This window comes from Cebus imitator, unplaced genomic scaffold, assembly GCF_001604975.1.
Source record: "Cebus imitator isolate Cc_AM_T3 unplaced genomic scaffold, Cebus_imitator-1.0 Scaffold370, whole genome shotgun sequence".
In the NCBI taxonomy this organism is placed as follows: domain Eukaryota; kingdom Metazoa; phylum Chordata; class Mammalia; order Primates; family Cebidae; genus Cebus; species Cebus imitator.
The window spans coordinates 564,198-584,439 of NW_016107685.1; the positions used below are offsets into that span (position 1 = coordinate 564,198).

At 37.8% G+C, this 20,242-nt stretch overlaps 1 protein-coding gene across 1 annotated transcript in view; it reads right to left on the minus strand.

Moving 5' to 3' along the window:
• Positions 1–18,491, minus strand: part of ZNF215 (zinc finger protein 215) — a 30,031-nt gene extending 11,540 nt beyond the window's left edge. The window contains exons 1-3 of the mRNA XM_017507198.2: positions 18,199–18,491; positions 9,680–10,156; positions 496–578 (exon numbers count right to left, since the gene is read on the minus strand). Coding sequence (XP_017362687.1) covers positions 496–578; positions 9,680–10,079 — 483 coding nt within the window. The 5' untranslated portion in view covers positions 10,080–10,156; positions 18,199–18,491. The remainder of the gene's footprint in view (positions 1–495; positions 579–9,679; positions 10,157–18,198) is intronic.
• Positions 18,492–20,242: the final 1,751 nt, after the last annotated feature.

Genomic DNA, 20,242 nt, shown 5'->3' on the forward strand with positions numbered 1-20,242 from the left:
TCCTGTGCATTTTAGTATCTCCACAATAAGTGAATAGGCACTACTTGGGCTGTATTATCTTGACCTTTTAAAGTATTTTTCTCTTAAATATTCTCATCCCTTGGCCTCAGCCATGTCCCATTTCCCTAGTTTTCCCCTACATCTTTGGTCCTGTCTTTTTAATATGCTTTGATGTTTCTTCTACTCTTGCCTAGTAAGTGACAGTGTTCTGGATTCTACTCTTGAGCCTTAATTCTCAACATTTTCTGAGTAGACTCTACATCTATAGCTTCTACAGATAAAATAGGAACTATATTTTTGAGGGAACAGATACACAGAGAGAATATCTAAGAGTGCATCACCAACTAAAACAGGTCTAATGTCCTGTAGGAAAATAAAAGTCTCATGTCCCTGGATGGAACCATGTTTGGCAAAAGTTCAAAGGTCAAAAAAGTGAAGGCAGGTAATACTAAAAACAAGCATATATGTTCAGTAAAGACTAGAATCCTAATTCACCTGTGGTTTGCCCGTTTGTGAGTCAGCTTTCATTTCATCCTTGACGCTCCCCTTCTGGGGCACAGAGTCCTTGCAGGGTGTATCTGAGGAAGATGAAGAAAAATATTAAGGAGACAAGTTTTGCCCTGGAGCAACCTCTAATAATTATAGTTGTTTTAATATGATATTCGCAGGAATTATCCATAGAACTTTGAAAAAATAATGTCAGGCACTACCAACAGTCACAATCTTCAAAGGTCAGGCCTAGATCTTGTATTTAAAAAAAAAAAAAAAAAAAAACTTTAATGTGATTCTGATATGCTGCCAGGGGTTGAGATCTATTGAATCAGAAAGCGGGACAAAATAATATTTTCAGACCTCATCTACGGTTATAGCAGATTCTAAAAAATAACTAATTCTGTCATAACTAAAGCCTAACTATAGCTTAGCCATCACAGGCTATTCTACTTGGAACCAAAAATATTTTATCCAACCAATCCCTTCCTCAAACACACCAAAGAGAATTCTGTTCAAGGATTGTTTTCCTATAAGTTGCTCTGTGCTTACTATACATAAACAACCTGTCCATCTTGAACTATCGCTTTTTTCAAGACATAAAATTCTGAAGGAGAACCAATTCTCTTATCCAGCCATTCAGTGAGAAATTTATCCAAGGGCTACTCTGGAAGATTCATGAGTTACATCAGTCATCCGCAAGTGCCAGACTATGGACTAACACTGGTCTGTGATGAAGTTTTCACTGATTCAGGGTGAAATAAAAAGAGTAGAAACAATGTAATAAGTTTGGTATAACATTACATTTATTCAAGATAAGGGACTTTCTTTGATGTTAAAATGTCTTCTAACGTGTTATTGAGTTTAAAAATGTTTTTACTTAAAAGGAGTTGGCAAATCTATATCGTCTCCATTTGCATTTTTAAAAATTTTTGGTGACCTTTGAAACCCCCCAAAAATCTTAGAACCATGCAGCATTATAATAGTAAGCATTAATTCTCCATATAATTATACCAATTATAAACGTATAATTGGATTCAACAATAATGTAAACAACTGCGTGGAGACTTCTTAAAACACATCAGAGCAGGCGTGGTAGCTTACACCTGGAATCCCAACACTTTGAGAGGCCATGGTGGGAAGAATGCTTGAGCCTAGCATATAAAACCAGCCTAAGCAACATAGGGAGACCCTTTCTCTGCAAATAATAATACTGAATTAGCCAGGTGTGGGAGTGTGTGCCTGTGGTCTCATCTACTTGGGAGGCTGAGGCAGGAGGATCACCTGAGCCTAGGAGGTGGAGGCTGCAGTGAGTGGTGATCGCACCACCACACTCCAGCCCTGGTGACAGAGTGAGATTCTGTGTAAATAAAAGCAAACAAAAATCCAAATTTCTCAGCAACATACCATGTGAATGCTGCAAAGATTGTGGTCCATTAACTTTTTTTTTTTTTTTTTTTTTTTTTTTTTGAGACGGAGTTTCGCTCTTGTTGCCCAGGCTGGAGTGCAATGGCGCGATCTCGGCTCACCACAACCTCTGCCTCCTGGGTTCAGGCAATTCTCCTGCCTCAGCCTCCTGAGTAGCTGGGATTACAGGCATGCGCCACCATGCCCAGCTGATGTTTTGTATTTTTAGTAGAGACGGGGTTTCACCATGTTGACCAGGATGGTCTCGATCTCTTGACCTCGTGATCCACCCGCCTTGGCCTCCCAAAGTGCTGGGATTACAGGCTTGAGCCACCGCGCCCGGCTTCTTTTTTTTTTTAAGAGACACGGTCTCGCTTGGTCCAGGCTGGTGTGCAGTGTGGTGCAATTATACTTCACTACAATCTCAAACTCCTGGGTTCAACCAATCCTCCTGCCTTAGCCTCCTGAAAAGCAAAGGCTACATGCATGTGCCACCATGTTCAGATAATTTTTTTTTCTTTTTTTAGAGACAGGGTGTTGCAATGCTGCCCAGGCTAGTCTTACTCCTGGCCTCAAATGATCCTCCTGCCTTAGCATCCCAAAGAGTTGGGATTACAAGTGTGAGATTGGCCCTGATATCTGTCAACTTTATTCAGGTCTGTAACACTTTGTGGAATGTCGATCTGCTCAATTCCATAATCTTATCCTTTTCTTCCCTTACTTCTTTCATGCAGACCTGCCCTTCTTGAACTCTTACCATTGTGTTCTCTGAAGACCTCTTTCCATTAAAAGAAAAATCTATATGCAGTCTCAAGTTCTTTATAGTCTCTTCCTTCTCCCTTGTCTAAATGGATCTTGGCATCATCAAAGGCACCTTTTTGCATCCTCTAAGCACTGTGATCTTGGAAATTGTTCTGATATACTTGTACCTCCCTTCCACTTCCTCATATTTTCTCTCATGCAAAAATATTTCTTACTGGTTTATGCCATTTAGCTATACTGTTCTTGATGTTGTGATGTATTAAGCTATTGCACATTCATTTTTTTCAACACATATTTACTATCTCCTATGTGAGATACACAAATGCCTGCCCTCAGAGAGCCTAGTGTATTGTAAATGATCAACATTAAAGTAATTGTACTAGGCTAATAAAAACTTTGGTTACTTGGTTCACATTGTTGCTTTCCACTCCAAATCGTGACAGTCTTTTAATAGGTAACTTCAACACCGGCACAGACAACGCTTCCGGCAACCCAGACTGATAGACCTTTGACTTTCTTATTTCTAGTAACCATCAGTAACCAATCTACTTCCTTGTTCATATCCTGGTCTTTATTACTTAGAACTATCTAACCATGAGAATAAACTTGGATAAATCAATTGCTAAATATATCTTCCTATCCTTTCTATTTTCACATCCTTGCTTTTTGTACATTCTCCAACTTTTATCAGAGTCCCACTACACTACATGACATTCTTTAATTTTCTTCCATTCTATCATGCCTCTCGTGAAGTCACTTCATTTTCTATGAAGCTTAGATTTTAAGTTTAAAGAAAGGTAAAATTCACATAATGTAAAATTCACCATATTAGCTATTTTAAAGCATATAATTCAGTGGCTTTTAATACATTCATAATGTTGTGCAATGATCACCACTATCTAATTCCAGGACATTTTCATTACCAAGAAAAAGCCCCATATTCATTTAGGAGTCACTCCCATATACTCGGTTTCCTAATACTATCTTTATGAATTTGCCTATTCTGGACATTCCACATAAATTGAATCATATAGTATGTGACATTTTGTGTCTGACTTCTTTCACTTAGCATGTTTTGGAGGTCCATCTGTGTGTGTGTGTGTGTGTGTGTGTGTGTGTGTGTGTGTGTGTGTGTGTTTTGAGATGGAGTCTCACTCTATCATCCAGGCTGGGGTGCAGTGGCATGATTTCAGCTCACTGTAACCTCCGACTCCTGGGTTCAAGCAGTTCTTGCCTCAGTCTTCCAAGTAGCTGGGACTACAGGTGCGTGCCACCATGCCTGGTTAATTTTTTGTATTTTTAGTAGAGACCGGATTTTACCGTGTTAGCCAGAATGGTCTCAATCTCCTGACCTTGTGATCTGCCCACCTTGGCCTCCCAAAGTGCTGGGATTACAGGTGTGAGCCACGGCACCTGGCCCTTGTTTCTACTTTTTAATGTGAATATTGGTCTTCAATTCTCTGGGGTATATGGTAGTTCTATGTTTAATTTTTTGAGGAACCAACAAATTGTTTTTCACAGTGGCTGAACCATTTTATTTTCCCAACGACAATATACAATTCCAAACAATTCCTCCACATCCTAGCTAACCTCATTCTTTTTCCTTTTTTTGTAATTTATTATAGCCATCCTAGTGGGTGTCATTATGGTTTTGAGTTGTAATTCTCTAATGACTAATGATGCTGAACATTTATTCCTATACTTTTGGGGCATTTGTATATCTTCTTTGGAGAAATATCCATTCAAGTCCTTTGCCCATTTAAAAAACTGTGTTGCTTATTATCGAATTGTAAGAGTTATTTATATTTTCCTGATATTAGAGCCTTATCAGATATATGATTTTCAAGATATTTGTTCTCATTCTGTAGGTTTTTCACGGCCTTGATGTCTTTTGATGCACAAAAGTGTTTAATTTTGATAGTCTAATTTATCTACTTTACTTTGTTTGTATTTTTGGTGTCATAGCTAAGCATCGATTACCAAATTTAAGGTGATGAGTTATTCCTGTATTTTCTTCTCAGAATTTTATGATTTTATCCCTTATATTTAGACAATTGACCCATTTTGAGTTAATTTTTTGTACATAATATGAGGTAAGGCCCCTACTCCAATCTTTTGAATATGGAAATCAAGTGGTCCCAGCAACATTTTTTGAAAAACTATTATTTTCTCATTTAATGTCTTGGCACCATTGTCAAAAATTAATTGGACATGATATATGCGTTTATTTCTGGATTTGCAATTCTATTCCAGTACCATATAGCTTTCATTGTTGCAGTTTTTTAGTGAGTTTTGAAATTGAGAAGTATACATTCTAAAACTATATTCTTTATGAAGGCAGTTTGACTATCTTGGGTTCTTTCCAATTTCCATATGAATTTCAGGATCGGTTTGTCCATTTTTGCCAAAAAAAAAAAAAAAAAAAAAAAAAAAAAAAAACAGGCAGCTGGGATTTTGATAGGGATTGCATTTGAATCTGTAGATTGCTTTTACGGAGTATTATCATCTTTATGATATTAAGTTTTTTAATACATGAACACAGGATTTACTTCAGTCTTTAATTTCAACAACTGTTTGTAGTTTCCTGCAGACAAGTCCAATACCTCTGATTTTGTTTCACATTTTATAAGTGAAATTATTTTCTTGGTTTCTTTTTAAGTTTGTTCATTGCTATAGAGACATCATCTATTTTTGTTGATCTTGTATCCTGTAACTTTGAATTTATTAGGTCTAATAGTTTTTTACTGGGTTCTTTAGAATTTTGGTTATATTAGAGTGTATCATCTGCCAGTAGAGATAGTTTTACTTCTTCTTTTCCCATCATGATACCTTTTTTATTCTTGCCTAATAGCGCTAGCTAGAACCTTTACTATGGCATTGAATATAAGTGGCAAGAATGGACATTCTTGTCTTGTTCCTGATTCTAAGGACAAAGCTTTCACTTTTTAATCAAATTCATCAAGTACAATGTTAACTGGGGTTTTTTCCTAATTGCCCTTTGTCAGGTTGAGTGAGCTCACTTCTAGTCTTTTTTTTTTTTTTTTTTCTTTTTTTGGTCATAAAAGGGCATTGGATTTTGTCAGATGCTTTTTCTGTATCAATTGAGATAATCTTGTAATTTTCCCTTTTCACTATATTAATATGATGTATTAATATGACACTGATATATTTTCATTGGCTGAACCATACATTCCTGGGATAAATTCCGCTAAGTCATTTTATATAATCCTCTTAAAATGCAGTTGGATTTGGTTTGCCATTTTCTTCTCTTGTGATGCCTTTGTCTGGCTTTGGCTTCAGATTAATACTTGCCTCACAGGATAAGTTAGGAAGTGTTCCTCCTATTTTTTGAAAGAGTTTGAGAATACTGGTGTTAATTCTTCAAAAGTTTAGTAGAATTCACCCGTGAAGCCATATCATCTTTGAGTTTTCTTTGTTGCAAGTTTATAAATAACTAATTCAGTCTTTCGTTATTGGTGAGTTGAGTTTAGATTTTGTATTTCTTCTCAGTCAGTTTGGTCCTTTGTGGTTCTGGAATTTGTGAATTTCATCTAAGTGCATCTAATTTGTTGGCATTTAATTGCTCATAGTATTCTATGAGCCCTTTCATTTTATTCAAGGTCAGTACTAATGTCCCCGCTTTTCCTGATTTTAGTAATTTGAGTCCTTTTTCTCCTGATCAGTGTAGCCAAACCTTTGTCAGTTTTGCTGATCTTTTTAAAGTACCAACTTTAGTTTTGTTGGTTCTATTATTTTGTGTTCTCCACACCATTTATCTTTGCTCTAATAATTATTTACTTTCTTCATCTTGCTTTTAGTTTTTCTTTTTCTAGTTCCTTCAGGTGGAGGGTCATTTGAGATCTTTTTTAATGTAGGCATTTATAGCCATAATTTAAGCCATGCCTCATGACATACTGTATGTCATAAGTTTTGATATGTTGTATTTTTGTTTCCATTTCTCAAAATATCTTTTCATTTCCCTCATGCTTTCCTTTTTGGCCCATTGATTACATGACTTTTAATTTCCACTTATCTGTGAATTATCCTGATTTCCTTCTGTTACTGATTCCTAATTCTGCTGTTGTTGGAAAAGGTACTTTATAGAATATCAATCTACTTAAATGTACTGAAACTTGTTTTTTAGTCTAACATTTGGTCTATCCTGGAGACTATTCCACGTATACTTGAAAATATATCTATTGTTGTTTTTTAGGTAGAACATTTTGTATATTTGTTAGTTCAAGTCAGTTTATAGTGTATCTCATGTCTTCTATTTCCTTTGTAATTTTTTTTCTAGTATTTCTGTTAATAAAAGTGAAATCTCCAATGATTATTCTTGATCTATTTCTCTTTCACTTCTGTATTTGCTTCATATATTTTGAGGTTCTGACTGTTGTAGTTATTGCTCATTTATTAACTTTTGAATTAATTTTGTAAAGTCTATATCCTACGTTGTGTGTACCTGCATGAATCTCTGTTCCCTCAGCTTTGTGGTCAGCTTGTGACTCCACAGAGTCACAAGCCTTAAATGCCTTGAAACATAAAAACAAAATCAAAAACAAAAGTCATCACTTGGTCTCTGCAGATGCATTGTGTGTGTTAGGGCACACTCAGCACTCAGTTTTAACTCTACCTTAGTCTTCACTTCCTGTGTAACACCTAAAGGTCAGCTAGAGATGGGGGTTAGGGCTTTCTTAGGTCTTTCTGAACGTGTTACCAAGCTTCCAGATTTTCAGATATATGTGGGAGCTTTCAAAACCCCTTATTCCTTCAAAGCATATCATTCTCCAGCCTTTCCTCCTAATCTTTTTGGTTAGTTCTACATCTCAACTGTTACTTATTATCTAAGCAGCAGTAGTTAATACATTGCCATGCTTTTGAGAAATACACCCCAGGTAGCCACCTCAGCCCTGAGTGACTTGAGCTAGGTAAAATAAGGGCAAGACCTATGAGCAGGTTTTTCAGAGAGCCACCAGACAAACCAAAGAAACCATCAAAAGCCTTTCTTCATTTTTATATTACCCTGCAACCTCTCATTTTCTTTTTCTATTAGATTTCTTAAGAATAGCCTATCATCATGATCACATTCCCACCTCATGCCCATTTTTTTTTAATCCACATGGTGGGCAGAATAGCAGCCCCCAAAGATATCCATGTCTTAGTCCTTGAATACATGACAAGAGGGGCTCTGCAGATGTGATTAAAGTCAAGGACCTTAAGATGAGGGAGATCATCTTGAATTAACTGCATGAATACAACCTAATCACACGGATTGTGGAAAGTAAGGGGCTTTTCCCAGTGTAGTGAAACAGTAAGAAGCACCATGAGTGAGCAAGCGCTGTGACAACAGAATAAAGCGTCAGAGATGTGGCAGTTTGAAAAGGACTTGGCCTATTGTTGCTAGCTTTGAAGACAGGGGAAGGGGAACATAAGCCCCAGAAAGAAAATGGTTCCACCATTACCTTGATTTTAGCTGAGGGAGACCCATGCTGGATCTCTGATCTACAGACTTGTAGAATACATTGTACTACATTCATATTGTTTTAAGCCACCAAGTTTGTGGCAATTTAATATAGTAGCAATAGAAAAGTAATACAACTCACTACAAATAAGCACACCTCAGATCCTCTAAAACTGCTCAAACTAAAGCTTAAAGTTCCTCCTAATCAACAATTTCAATGAATTACTTTTAATATTCATCTTAATAGGACCTTTTTGTTATACCATTGTTGAACATTCACTTCTTGAAAATTTCTCCTTTTTTAACTCAGATACCAATCTTTTCTGGTTCTCTGACTTCCTGAATTATTCCTTTCTAGGCTGCTTACCTGGCTTTTCTTTTGCTCATTTAAAAAAATATTTTTTAAAGACTAACTATAACCACAATATCAACATAATCACTGTCCCCAGTCAATAATTCCTCATCAAATATCCATTCACAGCCTCATATCTTATAAGGGCCACACATTCCCATGATTTGAAAAACTTAAAAGATACATATATATATATATATATATATATATATATATATATATATATCACTTTGCCATACTCCTCCCAATTCCCTTAAAAACTGGGATGTCTTATAGTTTCCCAGTTTGGATTTTACAAATGGTATTACCATGGTATAGCTTAACATGTTGCACTATCCTCTGTATTTCCTGTAACTGACAGCTACATCTTAGGCTAGCTCTTAAATATTGATCTCCCTAAGGGTTTACATTTCTCCTACTTCTCTGTTTATACCTATAAGCTTCCAAATCTTCTCTTTCTGAACACTAAAGCCATGTTGTTAACTATATATCGGTTTATTCATTGTGAAAATCTCACAAGGGCCTCAAATAAAACTTACCATATAATTAAATTATTACGCACTTCCCCCATTCCCAAATTCCACTCATGCAGGCCAGTATATGTGAATTTATGTCAAAATATATCCTATTTATACGTTTATAGTTCCTCTCAGTTCAAAGTCCTATTTTCCCAAAGTTCATTCTCTAACACCTAATCTATCACAAAATAGTCTCCTAACTGGTTTTCCTATTTTCAGAATCCTCAGACTCTCTCCTTTATATGAGATGTTGCTAAACTTTTTCTGTATAGGACCAGGTAACAAATATTTTAGACTTTGCAGACAATACAGTCTCTGCTACAAGTACTCAACTCTGGTCATGGCACAAAAGCAACCATAGACAAAATGTAAATGGACATAGCTGTGTTCCAATAATGCTTTATTTTAAAAAATATTTGGCCTGTTTGCCATATTTTGCCAACTCCTGCTCTAAATTGATGTCAACATAATATTTTCAACTGGCAAATCCAGCTGTCTCACTCCCTAACCCAGTCTGTGAGATCTAATTCTCTATTTCTATTACCTACAGAATAAAGTTAAGGCTTCCTAATAGAGTAATATAAACTCCTTCAATATCTGGCGCTGGATGCCCTATAGCTTCAGAAAAAGATAACTTCTCTTCACATGGAAAGGTCAAGTATTTTACCTCTAATTTTTTTATATTCTTACCTTCATCTTCAAGCATTTCAATCACATTTTCTATGAGGGTCACCACATCTTTACTGTTGTTTGGATGTTGTAAATTCACCCAAGTCCTGACTTCTTCAGGCAGGACTGCCAGGAATTGTTCCAGCACCAACAGTTCAATGATCTGCTTCTTTGTATGAATCTCTGGTCTCAGCCATTGAACACAGAGCTCCCAGAGTTGGCTCAGGGCTTCATGGGGTCCAGACACTTTCAAATACTGGAAATGTCTGAACTTTTGACGAGATGCCTCAGAGTCCTGTGTCTCCATGACAGGGTTGTTTTCTTGCTGCCAAGACAGATCTGCTCTCAGAAAGCCTCTTTGTTCATGTAGAGACAGGTTTTGAGGTTTTGAGGTAGCCATCAACTTGCTCAGAGGCTGCATCTTCCTAAATAGAACTCCCACAGTAGTTCAAATCTGCCTTACTGGATTGCAGTAATTCTCAGGCTTGAGCTAAGAACCTGCAAAAAAAAAAAAAAAAAAAAAAAAAAAAAAAAAAACAAAAAAAAACAAAAAAAAAAAAAAAAAAAAAAAAAATAGAAATTAACCCACAGGTAACAAACATCTATTAGTATAGCATTAAAACATAAATAATATTCTTAAAATTGCCTAAGAAAAAATACATATCATGGATTCTCCTTCTATTTTTGTTTTTCTTTCTTAGAATTAGAAAATATGCTTTCCCTTTCTCCTAACCAGTTTCCCAAAGGATAGAGAAACACACGAAGATAAACAGACATCTCAAAACAAATGATAAAGGAAAGAGTCCTTGGATTTAAAAAGACTTCATAATTGAATTGCAATTAGATTTATTCTGTATCAGGTAGCAAATAATTTTTACTTTAAAATTAAGCAACACAAATCTTCAAGTAGGATATTAAGGCTTCTGACTAGATATGACTGAAAAACCTTTCCCCAAGTTCTCATTAAAATGCCAATAAAATTCTGTAAGATGAGTAAAACTGGCAATAGCACGAGAAAGGTAAGAGGCAATTATTTAAAATATACTAGAACAATACCCATAAACTGTTTTATTATTAGGAATAAATCCAAAAGCACAGTCTCTGGCTACAATTAAAAGTTTTTATTTGTTAGGACTCACTATGGACAAGTATGCAATGCCTACCAGGGAGTCTTAGGCACAACTGAACATTTAGACTCGCAAGACTACCACAGGTCATATTCGGCACCAATTTACTCAGAAGGCAAAAAACAACTTGGTAGCAAAAGAATAATATTCACTTTTCTTCGGTGTGAGTCTTTGCAGAGTTTAGCTCAAGTGCAGGGAGATGAGACCCATAAATGTGATGTAGGAAACACTCTGACTCAAAAGAATTCCCCCAGGAGCCAATATCTCTCATAACAACAGAGGACAACTTTTAGGGTTGCCCCAAAGAGCCTGCCAAATTATAGGAGTCACTGCATTCAGGGAAGTCCAGATACAGCTTTCTATTTGATTTACAGTTCTCCAAGTCCCAATGCAATTTACTACTCAGGCATCATTTTGATTATAATCATCTAAGGTGAGTTGTTCTTGACTGGGAGATTTTGCCACCAGGGGAAATTTGGCAATGTCTAGAGACCGTTTTGATAGTTATAGCTAGAGACTGTACCTGACATCTAGGAGGTAAAAGCCAGGAATGTTGCTAAATATCCTACACAGGAGAGCCCCCTACAGCAAAGAATTACCCAGCCCAAAGTATCAATAATTCCAAGGTTTAGAAACTCTGCCATAGGCACTATATTGTGAATGAGAGCACATACTTTGTAGTCAGTTTATATCCCAGCTGTACTAGTTACTATATGTATTAAGTTGACCAAGTTATATTAACCCAAGTTTGTGTTCTCAACTGTAAAACGGATATAACAATATCTGATCAAATTATAGAGATTAAATTCTCATCTCATTTCTTGACACACAGTAAGCACTCAATAGATCATATGCACACAAGTGTATTACAATGTTTGTAGATCTTATTGGTCAAAAGTTTGTGTGACCTTGTCCATGGCAATGCCTACCTGAATAGATCATTCAACATTCAAATAAGGATTAGTGAACAGAGTTGGGGAAGGATATACAGAGAACTATGAAAAGACAGTTTAGTGGCAAATTAATGGTGAAAGTGAGGTTTCTCAATGTTTGACTAGAAATTTACAAATAACCAAGGGAAGGAGGCTAAAATGATCCATGTGATAATGGATTAGCATTGGAGATATAAGTATGAACTTGTATTTGGTTCAATTTAGATGGTTACATACAGAAATATTTACAGATATGTATATATACATAGATTAGTATAAATACATATTTCCTTGCTCTGTTGGCTGAGTAGGTCTAGAAGCAAGAATAGCCCAGCAGCAAAAGAACAATTAGCTCCCAGATCTTGGTTTCTAATACCGTTCTCCAATAAGAACCAGGATTTCTTAGAGAAATGGCTGATTCTAGGACTGAGGTCATACAAGATAATCACTGAGTATCTTATAGTGACATAAAGAAATTCTCAAAAAATAAACAGAAATAAAACTAAAATATTTATTGGGGTACATCAAAGGTACACAGGAGCCAAATGAAAGAGTTCCCTATGGCTTAATCTGGAACAATATAAGCAACAGAATAAATATTAGATTATAATTCAAACAATTAAATTAAAACTCATAAGCCATACTGATATAAATGGTAACTTATTAAGTAAATAAATGGGGGAGAATAAACAAATCTCCTATGCAGAAAAATTCCAAATAGTTTATGTAAATTCTCAGTCATCCATGAGAAACAGCATAACTCCCTACCCCTTGAGTATGGGCTCTTCCTGCCAAAGAGTATAGTATGGTTGGGGGAGGGGGAAGGTAAATTTACAGTAGAAAAACCTGACAAACGCTCTCAGCCAGGTGATCAAGATTAACATCAACAGCAGTAAGTCATGTTGGCAGTATGTAGCCTTAAGACAAGGTGATTAAAAACGGCATTGTACCTCTGTGATCTCCCTGCTCTAAACCCATAATCCCAGTCTAATAATGACAAAAACATCAGAATCCAGATGGTTCTCTATACTTAACCAATACTCCCTCAAAACTGTCAGCATGATCAGAAACAAGGAATGTCTGAGAAACTGTCACAGCTAAGAGAAGCCTAAGGAGGCATGAAGACAGAATGTAACGTGGTATACTGGATGGATTCCAGATCAGTAAAAAAGACATTAGGTAAAAATTAAACTTGAATACAACATGGAGTTAATGTAGTATTATTAATTGTAACAAATGTACTATACTAATATAAAATGTTACCTATAGGAAAAATGAGTGGAGGGGTATATGGATACTCTGTTGTACTATCTTCTCTATTTTCCTGTAACTTTACTCCCTTTATTTAGAAACTTTTTTTGCCCTGTGAATGCAAACTCCCCAAAGGATTTCCCACAGCACACAGAAGTAGGTGCCTTCTGGCTTGAAAGATCCCATCTGGGTTGTCATGGCCAAGGGAAAAAAAGGGCAATGGTGCCTTTCATGGGCTATTCCTGGGTCTCACTGAATAGAAAATTGCTTCCAGTTGCCATGAAACAAGTGCTGCCTCTAATGAATCCCTCTGGAGTACTCCCTGACATCTCCCCAGATCGGTAACAAAAGTCTATCTTTCTTCACATTTACATCTGCCAAGGCCCACAGTTAAGACAACAGACTGAAAACCTGCCACAACTGTTGACATCCACAACACTCCTGATCTGGCCTCATTAGCTCCACCTTTGGCTTATGCAACTGTATTTTTTCAGGACACTAACAATTTTCAGACAGACCCTTACAGGCTCTAAAAATATACCACTCAGCCCTTACTCAGTGAAGACACAAAACAAAACAAGCAACAAAGAGGGGGCAGCTGGCTCAGTGAAGTTTTCTGCAGATGAAAGGCCCATTTAGAGGACTCATGGTCCCACCTGACACAGAAAACAAATCGGAACCACCTCTACACACAAGCCTTATTAAAGAAAACAAACACAATCCTATGGGAAAAGAACAATCATTGAACAAAAATCTCTCTTTTTTGTTTTAAGACAGAGGTTTTGCTCTCGTTGCCCAGGCTGGAGTGCAATGGTGCAATCTCAGCTCACTACAACCTCCACCTCCCCGGTTCAAGCGATTCTCCTGCCTCAGCCTCCTAAGCGGCTAGGATTACAGGCATATGCCACCATGCCCAGCTCATTTTTTATATTTAGTAGAGATGGAGTTCCACCATGTTGATCAGGCTGGTCTCAAACTCCTGACTTCAGATTATCCACCCACCTCAGCCTCCCAAAGTGCTGGGATTACAGGTGTGAGCCACCAGCCAAGAGAGATCTCTTAAATATGACTGATGGAATAGTCCTGAAGTGAGTCCAACAAAAAAAATGAACTACAGGCCCAGATACTTTGAAATTAACATAAATGGAGAGAGAAAAAATACAAAGTCACAGGCCATATGTCAAAGACAAAACGAAAAAGGCTTTATGCTAAAAAGTAAAAATAACAAAGATATTTATTGCAACAAAAAATGTTCTGGGTAAAAATTTAAACTCAAACTACATAAAAACTCAAAAGACATCCAACCCAAAAGAACTCCAAAACTAAAAGGATTTTTTTTTTAAATACCAGGCAAACTTAAAAAAATATGCAAAACTGTAGTGAATTAAAATTATAATGAATTTAAAGCACAAACACATTAGACAGAGGAAACCAGATGATAATAACTCATAATGAAATACAACTGTCCTTAAATGTATAACATACTTGAAACATTTTTAGCAAAATTCTCAGAAAACAAGAAATGAAGTCAACAATGATACAATAGAAATGGGACATTAAGTAACTAAGACTTTGACAGATAAAGTCAAAAAAGTAATAGTATAATGGATATGCTTAGTCTAATAAATAAATAAAACTAGATAAAATGTAGTTTCTCTTCAAGCACCTGTGGGAATGGTTACAGAAGCTATTTATTAGACTACCAAACAGAAAATCCTTAATAGTAAACAAGAGTATAGGAAACCACACTTATTACTAGAATGCAAAACCAGAAATTAACACCACATAGGAAAAACAATTTTACCTACTTTAAAATTCAAATGCTTGCTTCTAAAAAAACAGAGAATCAAAAGTACAATTGCAAAGTGTCTAAAAACCAAAAACAGTACAAATATTGTACATCAAAATCTAAAGGGCATAGCTGAAGCTCCTGCTAGGCAATGGAAAAGCCTTACACATAATTAAACAAGAATGAGATGCATTAAATATTCAACTCAGGAAATACAAAAAGCATCAAATATACTGGGAAGTTTATAGGTGACAAACACAAATTAATGAATTACTGTAAATAGTTATAGACCTAGGACAGGGAGAGACGTTCAGGATGGGATGCTACATTTAAGATTTCCGAGGTGGCAATAAACTAGGTATCGACAGAACGTATCATAAAACGATAAAAGCCATTTATGACAAACCTACAGCCAATATCAAACTGAACAGACAAAAGCTAGAATTCCCTTTGAAGTCAGGCACTAGACAAGGATGCCCTCTCTCACCACTCCTATTCAATATAGTATCGGAAGTTCTAACCAGAGCTATCAGGCAAGAAAAAGAAATAAACAGTATTCAAATAAGAAAGGAGGAAGTCAAACTGTCTCTATTTGCAGACAACATGATTGTATATCTAGAAGACGCCATCGTCTCAATCCAAAATCATCTCAAACTGATAAGCAACTTCAGGAAAGTCTCAGGGTACAAAATCAATGTGCAGAAATCACAAGCATTCTTATATACCAATAACAGACAAACACAGAGCCAAATCAAGAGTGAACTCTCATTCACAATTGCTACAAAGAGAATAAAATACCTAGGAATACAGCTAACAAAGGAACATAAAGGACCTCTTCAAGGAGAACTACAAGCCAGTGCTCAACGAAATAAGAGAGCACACAAACAGATGGAAAAACATGCCATGCTCATGGTTAGGAAGAATTAATATCGTGAAAATGACCATACTGCCCAAAGTAATTTATAGATTCAATGCTATAGTCATCAAGATACCAATGACCTTCACAGAACTGGAAAAAAACCACTTTTAACTTCGTATGGAATCACAAAAGAGCCCACATAGCCAAGACAATCCTAAACAAAAAGAAAAAGCTGGAGGCATCACACTGCCAGACTTCAAACTATACTACAAGGCTACAGTAATCAAAACAGCATGGTACTGATACCAAAACAGAGATATAGACCAATGGAACAGAACAGAGGCCCCAGAAGCAACACCACACATCTACAACAACCTGATCTTTGACAAATCTGACAAAAGCAAGTCATGGGGAAAGGATTCCCTGTTTAATAAATCATGTTGGGAAAACTGGCTAGCAATGTGCAGAAAGCAGAAACTGGACCCGTTTCTGTCACCTTACACTAAAATTAACTCCAGATGGATTAAAGATTTAAACATAAAACCTAACACCATAAAAAAAAAAAATGGAAGAACACATAGGCAAAACCATCCAGGACATAGGCACAGGCAAGGACTTCGTGACTAAAACACCAAAAGCAATGGCAATAAAAGCCAAGATAGACAAATGGGATCTAATTAAAATTCAGAGCTTCTGTACAGCAAAAGAAACCATCATTAGAGCAAACTGGCAACCAACAGAACAGGAAAAACTTTTTGCAATCTACCCATCTGACAAAGGGCTAATATCCAGAATCTACAAATAACTAAAACAGATACACAAGAAAAAAAAAAAACATTCAAAAGTGGGTGAAGGATATGAACAGACATATATTAAAAGAAGAAATATATGAGGACAACAAACATGAAAAAATGCTCATCATCACTGATCATTAGAGAAATGCAAATCAAAACCACATTGAGATACCATCTCACGCCAGTTAGAATGACCATCATTAAAAAGTATGGAGACAACAGACACTGGAAAGGATGTGGAGAAATAGGAACACTCCCACACAGTAGGAGTGTAAATTAGTTTAACCATTGTGGAAGACAGTGTGGCAATTTCTCAAGTATTTAGAAATAGAAATTTCATTTGCCCTAGCAATCCCATTACCCAAAGAACTATAAATAGTTCTACTGTAAAGACACATGCACATGTATGTTCATTGCAGCCCTGTGTACAATAGCAAAGACCTGGAACCAACCCAAATGCCCATCAATGATAGACTGGACAAAGAAAATGTGGTACATATACACCATGGGATACTACGCAGCCATAAAAAATGATGAGTTTGCGTCCCTTGTAGGGACCTGAATGAATCTGGAAGCCATCATTCTCAGCAAACTGACACAAGAACAGAAAACCAAACACTGCATGTTCTCACTCATAGGTGGGTGTTGAACAATGAGAACATGTGGACTCAGGGAGAGGGGCATCACACACTGGGGGCAGTTGTGGGGGAGTAGGGGAGGGACGGGGGAGGGTGGGGAGGGATAGCATGGGGAGAAATGCTGGTTATAGTATATACCTAAAGTAAAATTAAAAGAAAAAAAAAAGATTTCCGAGGTGGAACAGTTCTGATGATAGAGATCCAAGGTGTGACATGACTCCAAGTAGTTTAAATGGTCTGTAAGTGATGAACACTGGAATATACAAAGCCAAGAAATACAACATTTGAACTCTGAAGTACTGAATAGAGGCCTCTGATATAACGGTGGAATTCAAGATTGAGACACGGAGCCAGTATTACTGTGTTGGAGGGACCCGAACGTCGTAGTGGAGGGTTAGACTAATATCACGAGTTGGCACAGGTTCTATCGTTTTATGGCCGCCAGGAACTTGAATATCTGCTCATTATGGAAAAGGGGTAGTATCTGCCTGTGAAGAGGGTTATTTCTAATCAAACAAGTGGTAGGTAGGACGGCTGCCTGGGATAAGAACCACCTGGAGAGATTAGCTCAGATAAAGAGGAACAGAAAACAGCTTGCAAATAAATGACTGAAATAAGTACGACACTTGGAGGTTTTATAATGTTTTAGGGAGGTGGCCAGGAATGAATGGGAAAACAAGGCAATATGGAATTAATTAAAACTCCATTTACTTTCCCAGTTGATCGATCCAGTCACACTTGGTTTTCCCATAAGGCATGAATACCAGCCATTCCCAAACCAACTGATCATAATATACTAACCACGTTGCGAATCTGGAGACTGTCCCTATTACAGAATGGAAGAGGCGCCAGGAGTGTGGTTAAATCCTTATTTTAGCGAAGCTGGATCCTGACTACAGCCGTCCCGCCGCCCAACCCTAGCCCTCTGTCGCTGCTCTCAGGCTTGTCTTCCTTCCGCAGCCCACGTTTCCATCCCTCCCTTCAGCTCCTGCTCTCGTCCAGGTTCTCCCGCACAGACCTTGGAGGGCAGCGTGGGAATAGGGCAACTGCAAGCAAGCTGAGGGGAGCTGCACGTTCCGCAAGACGCGCTCAAGCGTGATTCCCAAATCCACGCCCCCGCGCCCCCACCGCCCGCTGACGAGGGTGATACCTGTGAGCACCGCTTCTGTCCAGGGGCCCGTTCCGTCACGCCCAAGCGCCAGTTCTGAGAGGAGCCGCGGAATCGCTGTCTTGGCCAGTGAAGGGAGCTGGCGTTGGTAACCACGCCGCAACTAGGAAACCCTGACCTCGCCGAACGCTCAACTCAGTGCCCTCTTCGAGTTTCATAAATTGCCACGGCACACTCTCGGTGCACTCTTGCGCACGCGCACCAGCTGTGGAAGGAACCCCCAGGAGCCCCCGCGACGCGGGTCTTGAAAAAGACCAGGCTTTTTCAAGCTCCGCCCCTTTCTGCAGGCCCCGCCCACGCCGCGCGCTTGCAACTCTGGCCCTGTAAATGGACTCACACTATGCTTCCGGTGGCTAAAAGAAATGAGCGTCATACTTCCGGCGCTTACTCACCCCCTACGGAAAAGCTAGTCCAAATCGCCTTTCTGTTCCCCACAGCCTTTTTGTCTGGAATTAAAAAACAATGTCAATTTTGACAAGAAATTGTCTGGTGTCCTACATGGTCTTTATTGGTTTATTGGTTCGCAGATTCATTCATTCAGTTTGTATAGAAGTAAGAGGTCTTGCAGTTCGTTTTTCGGTTTTGGCAGCATTGGTTGAGTCAGGAAAGTGGGCATGCAAGAAAGAGAGAGAAGGATCAGCCTGAGAGGTAGGAGGAAATCTCGTGGGTGTGGAGACACAGAGGGAAGAGATGTGTGTATCACAGGGGAGAGAATGCTCAGTGGCATTAAGTACATGATGATATGATTAGTGCTTGCATAGAGGCAGGTAGACAGTGCTGTAGGAGCAAAGTGAAAGAAATTAAACCAGAGAGAGCTTTATATCTAGGCCAGGAATCGACTATGGTAAAGCAAGCTGGCAACTAGAAATTTTTGCTAACCCACCTTGTACTTCTTAAATCATAAACACATTATAGATGTAATCTCATGTAATTATTATCACTTCACTTAAGATAGAGATTATTATCATCCCCAAATTTATTGAAACTGAGATGGCAGGGTGGGGCTTCAGGCTCTGTCACTTCATACTTATCCCACTGCTGCCCACTCAATCCTTTAAGACTTAGCCATTAACAAGATATGACGGAATTGTGGAATAACATTTTCTAAAATTGGGTATATGGTGTATGTGCCATGAATCATTTCTGAGGGCCTTGATCTTTATAAAAGTCATATTTAATTAGGTGAAATAAACATTTTAACTTCCAAGTGTTGCCAGTAAACAGGCTCAAGCATGGTATACAGCCAGTTAAGAGGTAAGGAAATGGAAGAGGCACAAAGTAGGAGAGAGAATGACTAGTTTTCCTCTAATACCTCTCATAGGTATAAGGTTTCTGACCAGTATGTTTGTCCACTGATTGAACAAGGGTAATTTTCAGGTTATAGTCACCTTACTAACAATCCAGCTATTTTTTAAATGACACAACTTTATAAGGTTTGTCTCAACATTCCTATCTTAGTCTGTGCTACTACAACAAAATAACAGAGACTGAGTAACTTATAAAGAACAGAAATTTCTATTTTTGATTTTGGAACTCCAAAATCGAGGCACCAGCATGTTCAGTTGTCTGGCGAAAGCTGTTACCTGCTTCCAACATGGTGCTTTATTGCTGCATTCTCTGGAGGGGAGGAATGCTGTCCCCTCCCATGACAGAAGGCAATGTGGATGACAAGAAAGCCCACAACTGCATTAAACCTTTTTAATAAGGCCTTATTCCCATTTAGGAGGAGAGAAACCCTTATGACCTAGTCACCCTTTAAAGGCCCCACCTCATAATACTATCGCATTTGCCATTAAATTTTATTACTAGAACTTTGCAGGGGACACATTCAAACTGTAACAATATGACTCTTGTAGAGGTGAAGGATTCTGAAGCCATGTGGGACTAGCTCCTTAGGATGCATAGAAATGTTTGCTATAAACTGACAGAAAAGCAGAAGATCAAACACCGCATGTTCTCACTCATAGGCGGGTGTTGAACAATGAGAACACATGGACACAGGGAGGGGAGCACTACACACTGGGGT